We start from the raw sequence: 13,126 nt of genomic DNA on the forward strand, positions 1-13,126 counted from the left end.
AGAGAGAGGGCTGTTAGGATGTTCATAACTGGTAACTCAAAGGCAGGCAAATGTTCTTTCAATTTTTGCTGTGGATTTAAAATTTAAAAAGAAAAACAAAGTCCATTTCCCCTATCACAGCTCGAACTACTGATTAGAAGACTTCTCCAGCCACTTGGCAATTTCCTCATTCTGGTCCGAGAGAAGGGGATTCTCCCAGGGCCACCCCAACCTCTCACAGCCATCAAAACCAAGGAATGAAGAGCCACTACCCCACACATCAATGAGAACACTGAGTTTCCAAAAGCCACGACCAGGCCACACCAGGGATCTCCCCAGGGAGACTATATATGGGTAGTCCTGGGTCTCTCAGTTCCTTACAGCATCTTACCCCAATGGGCACAGGGCCCATGTATGCACCTGGGCCACCGATCAGTTCTCCTTCTAATGAGAATGGGGGGGGGTCTCATGGGTGGAGACAGCTTTCCAGGGCCAGCAAGACCTTCCCTTTCCCTATCAGCTTTCTAAACTTCCCCTAAGCAACAAGCCTTAGCAGGCCTAGGCATGTTTGGGACCAGCACAATACTGCAAGTAACCCGCAACAGTCCTCCCCAAACTCCAGAACCTATAACGTGCAAAGTCTCACAGGTCAAATTTGCATCAAGTTTCAGATGCAGTGAGACCTTTTTTGTCAAAGAGAAATTCAACGTAATGCATAATCTGTATTACTAGATCCTGATTTTTTTTTTAATGTAATATAAGAAACACTTTAAGGACAATTAGAGAAATTTTGGTACAGACTTAGTATTTTCTTAGGCATGATAATGATGCTATGGTTGTAGCCAAGAACACTATCTTTTTTTTGGTGGGGGGGCAACTTGAGGTGAACTGTCATAATATCTCCCATTTACTCTGACATTGCCAAATGTTAAAATTACTGATCCAGGTGGTAGACATGGGAGTGTTCATTGTGTCATTCTTTCACCTTGTCTATGTGTTTGAATGTTTTTACAATAAAAAGTTAAGAAAGCAAATAAGATCCAAGTTCCATATTTTCCAAGAGGAGGGCACCTGTTTACAGGTCTGGGTCTTTCTTTTTGACTGAAGCTCCAGACCAAATTCACTGTCAGCAGGAAAGTCTCAGTGGTGACAGCCAAGGGCCAGCTCACCAGAGGCCCAGAGCAGGCAGCCTCCTCTGGCCCGGAATTAATGCCCAAACCAGATGTTTCACTAACTGCTAACTGGAGCTAAATACAGGCTGTAACGGGAACCTACCTATTACACATCCAGGAAACAGGATGCCAAGGCTTTAGAACGTGCTCCTTGCTATGTGTGGGGAAGAAGCGTGGGGGGAGGGAGAGAGAGGAATACTCACCTTAAATCCCCTCCTCTGCTTTAAGAAAATTAGGACAAGAGAAGATGCACACACAAAAACCAGCAAGACAATGAAACCCTGGTGCAGAAAGTAGCAGCCCTAAGAGGAGGGAAGGGCAGGTGAGAGCCGGATCCCAGAGCCAGGCTGCTGTGGCCCCGCAAAGACTCAGGAGCTGAACAACAGACAGACCACTTCACGCGGAGCATCAGTAGCCCCCCCAGTGTGAAGTGGGAGTGTAATGGTCATGCAGGGAGCCCTGAGAGGGCAAAGCACAATGAGAAGCCCCTCCTCTAACAGTAGTAGACACTGTGCTAAGTGTCTATACCGGACCAGGAGGTGCCATACCGCCAAAGTTTCCAGCTCCTGAGGCTGGAAGAAACCACTGACACCTTCCAGCGTCTCCCAAGCTCCAGCCAGCCTCGTGGCCTGTCCCAGCACCAGCTGTGTCGGTCAGTGAGTTGCACTATCATTGACTACTTGATAGTTTTCTTTAAACCTACTGGCTTATCTTACAAAAATAAATATGGTCCTGTTCCAACTTTAATCACCATCTATGAAATCACAGATTTGAGGTACTATTTTCTTCAACACACATTACACTTAACACACCCTAAAATTTTTAAATGCTCCACCATGAACCACCTAAAATCATCTTGTCTACCATCAGGAAGAAGGAGACAGATGCTGACCCGGCCCACTACCCTTATCTTGCAGATGGGACTCTGGGGCTCACAGAGAGGCTGTCACTCCCATAAGGTCACACAGCAAATTAGCCCTTGGTCAGCAGCTGTGACTGGGGCTCCCAGCTCCCGGGCCAATGCTCTCTTCACTGTTAGCTGCCCTCCCTCGCCAGGAATGAGACTTCTCACGTCCTGGCCTATTCTCTCCAAAAAAAAGAAAGATTTAAAACCCTGTTTCTGAAGGACAGTGGTGCTGGCTCCATTTCTACCTTCCTGTAGCTCCAGAGAGCTAATGGGACCTGGGCTCAGATGCCATGTGCCACTTGATGTCTGCTTGCTCCCTCCTTCCCCACACAAGACAGCAGCCAGCCCACCCCACATTGTCCCTGCCCTCGGAGCCCCCATGGAGCCTCAGGGAGAACCAGAGGCCCCCAGATGCTTAGAAATGTTTGATGTGTAACTAAATGACAAAGGCAATGAACAAACAACCCATTTCCCCAAAGGTCCATTTCTCTGAGACAGAAAAGTTCTCCGAAGGAAGAATGAATGTCTGGGGCAGGAAGGAAAGAACAAGTCTGCAAAAAGAGACAGCAAGGCTTCGCACTCCACCTCAGCACTCACGAGCAAGTTATCTAACTTCTCTGAGCCTCTTTCCTGGGTGCAAACAGGGACAATGGAGGATTAACTGAGAGAACACCTAGAAAACAGCTCAGCCCCACCAACCATGCTGTACCCATCCCAGCACCTGACATCCATTAAACACACAGAAGTGACCACCATGACCCCGGCACCCTGCAGTCTCCCCACTCTCACCCAGCACAGCCAGCCAGGCTGGCAAGGATGGGAAACAGCTGGGAGAGGCTGTGTGACTTGTGCAAGGTCACAGGCATTATCCCGGAAGGATTTCCAGTGGCCCTGGGAGTTGGTGGTTCCGGCTATCCCAGGCAGGAAATGGGAGGGCCCTGAGCAGACAAAAACAAGCCAGACTGGGCCAAGGTTGTTTTCCTTCTACCCTCCAGGAAAATATTTGCTTCCCTGCAGGCCAAGATGTAAATGCCTCCCTTGGTGAGAAAGTCCCTTTTGGAAAAAATTACAACCCAACAGGCACGTTTTCCACAATGATATAGCCCTTGTCCCAAGGACAGACACAAATGCTGGGTCTCAAGTCACTTCCCGGCTCGGGGCCTCGGTCCTCCTCTATAAAATGGAACCAGGTCACAGGGTCATTCCAAAGAGGTGCAGAGACTCCAAAGAGGTGAAGCAAAGTGTGGTGAGACAAGTATCAGGTGGCATCTTCTGCTGGCCTCTGCAGTAAGTTATCATATGGCTCCAATAAGCAAGTCGGAGACATCGCCTCATCCAAGTTTCACCCCTGGAGGAGGCACAACAGTTACCCACTTTCAATACATGAGAAGAGCAAGGCAAAAACAGTTGTCCAGAAGGCCAGGTGTGGTGGCTCACACCTGTAATCCTTGCACTCTGGGAGGTCGAGGCAGGTAGATTGCTTGAGCTCACAGGTTCAAAACCAGCCTGAGCAAGAGCCAAACCCCTGCCTCTAAAAACAGCCTGGCTTTGCACTAGGCTCCTGTAATCCCAGCTACTCAGGAGGCTGAGGCAAGAGGATCACTTGAGCCCAGGAGTTTGAAGTTGCTGTGAGCTGTGACACCACAGCACTCTACCAAGGGCGAAAAAGTGAGACTCCATCTCAAAAAAAAAAAGTTGTCCAGGACTTGCCATCTAGCTAATGGGACCTGCTCAACCAAGAAGACTTCATCCTCCTAACCTGGCACACGGGGCCCTACTGGGCCTCCAGACTTGGCCTCCCCAGAGGCCATTTCTGAATTCAAGATTCAGGCCTAAGAACAGCCCATTACTCAGGGGCTCAGCCTCACTCTCCTGAGGCACATCTCCACTCCCTCTCTGTCAGGCTTCCCTGCCCTGGCCAGCCCTCCAAGTCCCCCCAAGGGCTCCTTAGCAGTCATGGTCATTCAGCCCAGCTCAGCATTCATCTCTTTCATGGGCTGACCCTATGAGAGAAGAAATCACCTTATACTTCTTTGTCTCACCTCCCCCTAGCCCAGGGGCCTAACTTGTAGCTGAAAAAAATGTTCTGAGGGGCAGCTCTCAGGGGCTTGCGAGGACACTCCTCAGGCACCCCATCTGAACCCACATGCCCACAGTGAGCCCACAGCCTCTGCTGGTGCAGCCCAAGAACCAAGGGGTAGGAAGGGACCAGCCCCTGGGAAAAACCATATGCACGCCCAAGGAATCAGACCTATCAGCCCAAGGACCCAGCCACAGCCATCTGCTCTAGGCAGGCTGAACATGCCCAGCAAAAAGTATGAGTTGGAGTCATATGACATCCCATATCCCCAGCCACCCCTGAGCAATGCAATATCCCCCCCACACACACACACACAAAGTTAAGTCTCCATCCCCCTATGGGCAAGGAGCTTGCACATCTCCCATCTCACAGAAGCCTCCCACAGCCCTCTGGGGCATCCATAGGTGAATTGTCTAGGAGGCTCAGAGAACTGGTCCTTCACCCAGGGTAACACAGAAGAGTGGCACATGATTTAGATGCCCAGACTGCACTACCTCCAGGTCCTAACAATTAAACCTTTCTTCTCGTAACTCAGACCCCCAAAATCCTAACACGAGCAGGCCCTCATGGCCATCTCTGCCCACCATTTGGCCCTTCTGGGCTACCTCATCTGCTTTAACAATGCTTACCCACCTGCCTCAGGGCCTTTGCACTTACTGCTCCCTCTGCCTTTTTCTTGACTGGCCCCTTCTCACTCTTTGAGCCTCATCTGAAATGTCAGCTCCTCATAAAGGCCTTTCATGAGCACATCATCTAAAGCAGGATAGGAATCTCACCCCATTTACTCCCTAATTGTCTCCTTAGCATCTATCATAAGCAAAATTTATTTACTAGGTTGTCTGTTTTCTAAGGCCTGAACTAAGCCTGTCCTGTTCATAGCTGTTTCCCATACCTATTACAGTGCCTGGTCAAATAGCTATTTGTTGACTGAATGAACAAACAAACCATCCTCACCCTTGGGAGAATGGCTGGTTGAGTCTAGATGTTCTTGCCTTCTACCTAAATGTCAGTTCAAACCATTCACATCCAAAAGTTCTCTCTGGGAAAAGTTGGAGGTTTTTTCCCCTGACACCTTCTATCCTCACTTACCCAGAAGTCATCTTTCCCTGTGTGTGGAGTCAGTTAATACTGATCAGTCAGTTAATACTGACTCCACAGAAATTTTATTATCAGTCCCTTATCTGGTTTGCTCTGAGCCCCACCCCAGAGTGGCATTATGAGTCACCTAAGAAAAAAAGGCTCGGGCGGGCAGCAGGGCAAGCAGTTATACCTGCTTCCCAGGATCCAAACCAAAGGTGGCAAGGTTCAGTCCGACCATGTAAAGCACTCCTTCCCTTACAGGAAGGGAGAGGATCATGCACAAAAGTCGAGACTAAGAATGAAGGATTTCCTCAGGGCTTCGGTTTACTCATCTATAAAATGAAGATGTTGGAAGGTTCTGGAAGGCTCCCTGGCAAGGCGACTGGGGGAGGGGAGCAGCTTTCTATGCCAGAGGCCTGACCCAGTCCGATGCTGTGAGATCATCTCTGCAGCCCATTAGGCACGGCTGACCACTCCTCCAATACGAAGGCTGCCCCACTTTCGGCTTGAGTTTCATTGTTTTCTCTTTGAAATGCTGGCCTAGAACAAGCAAATGGAGCTGCCTGATGAATCAAGCACAATAAGAAAAACAAAATTACAGAAATAAAATATCCATATATGCATCAAAGGGAGAGATCTAGATGGATATTTACCAACCCTTTACTGGGGTTCTCTTTGGATGGAATCAACGATGAGACTTTTATTATATTCACTATACTTTCCTGAACTGCTTGAATTTTTTTTTTAATTTGTGCACATATTACTTTCACAAAAACAATAAGGTTCTTTTCAAAAGTAACAATCTCCAGCTGGAAACTGAATCCACTTTCTTTGCTATCTGGTTTCATCTAATGCTTAAGAGGCCCCTTTCAGAAAGGCTATCTCCCATGCTCACCCTGACCTCAGGAAGGAATATAAAAGGGATCCCAGTGAAGAAACTAGAATCAGACAACCTGGACTCTAACTTGCCATGGGCTCTCAGGCAACTCACTTCTCTCCAAGGCTCTGGTTTCTCCCCAGTAAAATAAAAAGGTTGCACTAGAGGTATCTTTAAGGGCCCTTCTCATTCTTGGTCTTTAGCTCTATAGCACCGGGACTGGAAAAGAAGATAGGAAAAGAAAAGCTAATCTGTCAGCAGTTGACAAAGTGTTTGTCATGTGCCAGGCACTGCTCTAAGCTCTTTCTATATGTTAATCCATCTTCTCAGATCTTCTCAGCAAGTCTCAGGTAGGTTCTAATACCCATTTTATAGATGAGGCAACTGAGGCATGTGGAAGCTAATGCCTAAGTCACTTAACCTGTTAGTGCCAGACTTGGGATTTGAACCCAGACTGGTACAGAGTCCACACTCAACCATTAAACTATAGGAAAGTATAAAGAATCACAGGCCATCCTCCAGTAAACAGCTCCATCCTTAGGAAGGCAAGAAAGCGTTCATGTTGCCTCTGGCATTCATTATTACCACCACCTACCCATCCCAACTTTCTTCCTATTTGCCCTCCACCCCCACCAAGTCCTTTTACCCCTCATTAGCCAATACCCCAAACACTGACACCCTTACCCAACTGAAAACCCTACCTGTTGTCAAAGCCACAGGCTTGCCTTCTAAAGAGCCAAGGCTTCTTGATCAGCGCAGCCCACTTTGCAAATTCAAGGGTTCAACAAGCCTGACCACTGCTGGCTACACACTTGGACGTTAAAGCCCCGTCTTCTAGGCACAGGAAGGACTTACCATCACCCAACAAGCCTTCCCTATGCACCCACTGTGTGCTCAGGCCTGGCATTCAGAAAAGGGTATGAATGATCTATACCCCTGATCTCCAGGAGTACCCAAACCAGCAAGGAAAAACAGTCCTGTAAACAGATCTCTAGGATACCCTGTGGACAGTGCTAAAATTAGAGGTACGTCCCCAACAGGCTGAGGTCACATCTATCAGAATGATTCACCCTTAATGGTAGAAAGTGGAGACTCTAAGTGCCTCTGGGTGAATGCATTTCTCATGGAGACAGCTCAGTGACATACTGGAAGAAGCAAGGAACACTCGATTAAGGATGACGAGACCTGGAGGCACATGCCACATCTGCTAAGCGTCCCTGAAACACAACCTCCTGGGCCCCCCTGAAAACCAGAGAGCCCTTGAGTAGGGGGCAGGAGGTCACTATCTGGGTTCAGGGTCACATTGACATTGATTCACAGACTGAGAAGTTTTCCTTGTTCAATCCCTTGTGAACCCTCCAGTCACATCAAGGAGCAAGTCTCAGTTTGGGTACCAGTTTCTCTTTAAGCCACTTAAAAACTTGCCAACCTGCCTTTTGAACAGAGAGGGTGAACGTGAGGGTGCACGGCAGGGTCACAGGCCTTCAACAACCACATGTTGCTAGGATATTTGCTTTCACTGTGTTATATTTACTTTAACTACTGCCAGCTATCTGTGACAAGGGGCATTGGTTTCCCATTGGTGGTAGTGATATAAAGCCTCCTTGTAAAAATAAATTCCAGTTTAAAAAAGATATTAAGTAAGTAATATAATTAGCATAACCTTTATGTAGAAGAATTGGACAACAAAATTTAAATTGCACATACCACAGGCAAAGCTATTCTACACTGCTAGATGATCCAATGGTGGTTACCCCTGTAGAGAAAGGGTAGTGACTAGAGGAGGACTTGAAGGGGCTCCTGGCTTCTACTAACCGTTCGCTAGTTTATCTGGGAGCTGATGAGTGACTGGGGGGCTGACTGCACGTGTGTGTTCACTCTGTGAAAATTCATCGAGCTGTAGAGGTGCATTTCTTTAGATATATTACACATTCACATACCCTTTAACCCAGCAATTCCACTTCTGGAAATTACCCTGCAAACAATCACGCATATGCAAATGACACACTCAGAGAGACCCTGACACACACAAAGACATCTCTGTTCAAAGATACCGCTGTTCCCAGTAACAAAAGACTGGAAACAACCTGAGGGAAAGGGTTAAATAAAGTTGGCATAGCAAGAGTGAAGCCTACACAACCATCAAACAGATCGAGGCAGCCCCTAGCAGATCCCTATCATTCATGTGGATTTCAATTTTAGTGAAAAGTTCTTGTATAACGTGCTACCTATGTGAAAAAACATATACAGTAGAACCTCTATAATTGACCACCTGCTCAAGTTAACCTAATTTTCATAGACATGTACCACACGTGCATATCAGCATTGTAGGTCTAGTTCCTTATGTTGACCACCTCCATATGTTGACCAGTTTGTTACTGCCCCTTGGGTGGTCAACTTCCAGAGTTTAACTGTATATGAGATATATATATATACATGTTTGTATCTAGGATAAATCCCTTGCTAGGAGATCTCAAAATAATCACAAGAAACTGATAACAGAGGTCCTCTATGGATAGGGCAGGGGAGATGCTTGTTCCTGACCACTACCCTTTTCCACTTTTAAATTTTGTAGCATATCCATGCATTTTCTATCAATAATTTTTACAGCAAAAAGTCCTGCAGAAAGTGCATGGCTGTGATAAAACGTAGGGCCCCCTCCAAACCCAAAAAACTGAGATGCAATTGTCAGCACTTTGGGCTGATAAAGCAGCTAACCCTTGCTCTCCCCCCCCCCCAAGGGATTGCATCAGAGATAATGGGCTTTCTTGTAAATGGTTTCCAATTAACAGCAAACCCAGGCCAGAACAAATTACTTACTTATACTGGGCCTCCGCCCTGCAGTCAAATTCTGGCACCTGGAAGCTGCCCTGTCAGAGTTGGCAGGTGGCTGAGTTCTTGGCATAGGTGGGGAGATTTTTAAGCAGAAATATTTCCAGGGATGGGAGTCAAGGATTTGGTGAGGCAACCTCAGTTGGTAGAGGAAGAATTCCAAGTCCTGAGTCCTGCCCTGCCCAAGAAAAGCAAAGCAAGGGCCACAGGACAGGTAGAGGACAGCAACAGAACAAAGCCTTGAAATTCTGAGTTTGGTTTTATTTAACTGCATAATTTACCTGTGTACAGCTCATTCTGTCCCCATATCACTCATCCTAAAAACAATTCAGTGAGGTGCAGGGCAAAGTATCACTTATCCACTCGACAGATGAGAAAATGTAGGGAGGTTAAGAGACCAGTCAGTGATGACACGTCAAGGGAAGGGGTGAAACCCGAAACGTAACCCCACCTTCCTACCTCTCTACCCATCAACCTTACTTACCCTCTCCTCTTTCAACTCTGACCAACAGAGAGAAGAGCTCATGAGGCCAGACAAGAAGCAGGTAAAGAATCCCTGCTGACTTACAGAACCTATGAGACCATCTAGAGTAGCAGTTTCCAATCCTGACTGCACACTCAAGTTACCTGGGGAGCGTAAGTAAATTTAAACAAATGCCTATGCCAGGGCACAGGAATCTGTAGTGTTTTTTCAAAACTCTCCAGTTGATTCTTATGCAACTTTGGGTAAATTAAAGATCAGATCCTCCCCACCCCAATCCTACACGGAACTTTCTGCTTTCCTGTAGCTTCCATCAGGGTGTCCTTGCTCCATCTGCCATCCCTCAAACACACTGCCCATCTTTCTTCCACGATACCTAGAGTCAGGGGATTGGGAGCCAGCCTTAAGCTAGTTTTCTAGACGGACAATGAAAAGTTCTGAGGCCCCGAACTGGGAAGTAACTTGTCTAAGATAACCCAGTGAGTCAGTAACAGAGCAAGACTAGAATCTGGATCTCCTAGTAGGCAAGGTCACACCCACAATGGCCTCAAGGGAAAGCCAGTCCTGATGGCAAATCCAGCAGCTCCTGCCAACAGAATAGACCCAGCAAGGGGCTGAGGAGCACACCAGGAAAGAGCAGGTGTTTTGTGGAGCCTGAGGTGTCAGTCACCTACCTAGGGTCCCTGCACAAGTCTGCCCTTGGGGCACACTGGGGCCAGGAAGCTATTCTAGAGTGGCAGGGATAGAGCTGTTTTGCAGAAAGATGTCCTCATTTCTAAACTAGGCCCCAGGCCAATCTAATATGCCCTTACAGAAACCAGTCTATGGGGGCAACTTACACCACAGGGGGCCAGATTCCTACCCACAATGATAATAATGGCTCACACTTCTGGCGTGGCACACACTTGGCCTGTTTCATTTAATCTCCACAATTATCCTAAAAGTTGAAAATAATTACTGTCGCCATTTGCAGAGGAGGAAACTAGGGCCAAGAGAATCAAAGTAACTTCCCCCAGGATCACTCAACCAGAAAGCGGAAGCAGGAGGATTCAAAGTCTGGTTCAAGTACAACCACTACCATCCTGCCCCCACCCCCCACAAGGCAGAAGAGGAGGTAAAGCCAAGGGTAACTGAAACAGTAACTGCGCACCTAGGAGCACCAGAGACATGTTCTGGGGGACTCCTCCACTCCAAACAAAAGGCACACATCTTCCTTCTAACAAAGAGGAAACCAAGAGGCAGAGGGCAAGCGTCTAGTTCAGGGGCATCAGCAAGGAAAGAGCAGGAGCAGTCCCAGAATCCAAGTCTCCCAACCACCACCACAGGGTCTGACTCTCCACAAGCCGATGGGGAAGCAAACTCGGCAGTACCTGGCAGGCGAGATAGGCGCAGCAGGGAGATAACCACGGCCTACTCAGCTGGCAAACCGCCCACCAAGTGTACACAGGTGAGCCACGTGGTACTTACTCGGTCCGTCAGCAACTGGCTCTAACACTCCCAACCCGATAGCTGGAATTCAGACTGCGCTCCAGCCACCAGAATTTCCCTGTTCCAGGGAGAGCGGTACGAGGAGCCAGCGCGCCCTCCTTGCACCTTCCCTGGAGCTGCTAAGTCGGGACCCAAGCACGCGCCAGCGAGGGGGCGGTTGAGAGAGTGTGGGTCTCCAGACCCGCACCCCAGGCCCTGAGGGAGTCACTCACCCAGAACACTGTGGAGTAGATAATGAGCGAGAACTTGAGCCAGAGGTAGGAGAAACGCGCGCAGTAGCGCACCTGCTCCGAGTCCCCGCGGGGCATCCTGGGCGCTCCCCGCGCGTTTTATCCGGGGTTATCGGAGCCCCCGGGGCTCCCAAGCTTGGTCCCAGCGCCAATGCTCCAGGCCCCACCTGCGGCTGCCGGGCCGGCCCCGCCACCGGCACTCTCCCCGGGACTGACAGTGGCGCGCCGCAATCACTGCCCCGGCCAGGGAGCCGGCCAGCCCCGGCAGCCAATGGGAGCCAGGCGGCAGCCCGGCCTCCGAGAGGGGGCGGGCCAGGGGCGGGACTGTGGGTCAAGACCCAAGAGGAGACTGAGGGAGGGAGGAGACGGGGGCGAAGCTTTTGCAAATGAGCTCACCTGCTACTCTGGAAATGCCAGTGTTAGTAAAGGGGGGCGTGAGAGAGTGTGGACCAGAGGAGAGTCGGGGGAGAGCGAGCGTGCCCAGTCGGGGTATGCAGAGATGCTGGCTTCCCACTGTTGCGAAAAGGGAAGACCGAGTGAGGGGAGAGAGGCAAGAATTGACTGTCAAGGTGTTAAAAGTACAAATGGGTGTGCAAAACGTTCATGGAATAAGGAATTGGAGTTGCTCGGCCAGAGAAGGGTGGAGGATGTCATCTAGGAAGGTACAACATGCCAGGGTGGGGCCAAAGGGCCCGCGTAGAGGAGGTCTGGAGTTGCCTCCTGTAACATCTGCTGAAGGCCTTTCCTCACCCAATCTCAGAAATCCGCTTTTGTGGCGCCTGGTGCTATCCCAGCCCTGCTCCCAGGAAAGCCCTCCCCTAACCCAGTCCTCAAGCCAAGTTGGGTAGGCAGCTCCCTTCTTGCACACTCAGGCCGGGTCTGCCCCCAGTCTCCTCTGGGTCTGGCTTCTTCTCAGCCTGAGAACCAGAGGTGGCTGTGAATCTGTTTCCCACAATAGATGGTCCCAGTTTTACTCACTGTTGCTTTTCCTGTCTCCCAGGCTTAGCTCACCCTGGGGCTTGAGAACCAAGCAATCACTGTACACATGGTCCAGAGGTCAAGAGCTCAAGCAGTGGTGGGTGGGGTCCCTGGTGGCGATTCCAGGAATGACACCCTTATCCACAACCCCTACAGTGGGCTCCCAAGCTTTCTGCAGACACATACTCAGACCAGACTTAGCAGCCCCCAGGGCTCAGCTATAGCAGGAAGAAAGCAAGGCTGGAGGTGGGGAGGGAGGCAGCGACCTGCCTGGAAAGGTAAAAAAGAAACCAGTTTTCTGGTTTCAAAAAAAGCAAGAACTGCCAGGGTGTTTGTGGAGTAGAGGAATGGAACAAGAGACTGATGCAAGTTACTCTCAGATGAATAACTGAAGCTCAAAAAGATAATTTGGGGGTTTTTTTTGCCTGCTTCTTCTGGAGGCACCAAAAAGATATCTTTCCACGTTGTTAAAAGTTGTCCTTTTAGGCTCAGTGCCCATAGCACAGAGGTTATGGTGCCAGTCACATGCACCGAGAGTGGCGGGTTCAATCCCAGCCTGGGCCAACTAAACAACGACAACTGCAACAAAAAAAATAGCTGGCCGTTGTGATGGGCACCTGTAGTCCCAGCTACTTGGGAGGCTGAGGCAAGAGAATAGCTTAAACCCAAGAGTTTGAGGTTGCTATGAGCTGTGACGCCACAGTACTCTAGCTCAAAAAAAAAAAAAGTTGTCCTTTCTGTCCTTTAAGGAGGAAGTTTTTTTATTCCTCTTTAGGAAGTAGAGTCTCACATCTACCCTTCAAGGTGCTAGTCTCTGCCCCCACCCTTAGAGGTTTGTAACCCTCCACATCCCCTGGAGAGATAGTTTAGCATCTTACCTGTTAGGGTGGAAACTTACTAGGTGTTCCCCAGGGGTTGGAGAAAGAATTCTCATGCAGGGATTAAAATAGAAAGAAGGACAAAGTTCATTTATTTTCCCAAGAAAGAAAGAGAGCTAGAGAAAAAGAGTGAGTGAGTGGCCA

At 48.9% G+C, this 13,126-nt stretch overlaps 1 protein-coding gene across 1 annotated transcript in view; it reads right to left on the reverse strand.

Annotated features, from left to right (window-relative positions):
- The window catches only part of TSPAN15 (tetraspanin 15), a 46,599-nt gene extending 35,259 nt beyond the window's left edge, over positions 1-11,340 (reverse strand). The window contains exon 1 of the mRNA XM_003783605.3: positions 11,109-11,340. Within this exon, the coding sequence (XP_003783653.1) occupies positions 11,109-11,204 (96 nt within the window). The 5' untranslated portion in view covers positions 11,205-11,340. The remainder of the gene's footprint in view (positions 1-11,108) is intronic.
- Between the last annotated feature and the right edge of the window lie 1,786 nt (positions 11,341-13,126).

Source organism: Otolemur garnettii, unplaced genomic scaffold, assembly GCF_000181295.1.
Source record: "Otolemur garnettii isolate 467f Iridium unplaced genomic scaffold, OtoGar3 scaffold00008, whole genome shotgun sequence".
Lineage (NCBI taxonomy): Eukaryota > Metazoa > Chordata > Mammalia > Primates > Galagidae > Otolemur > Otolemur garnettii.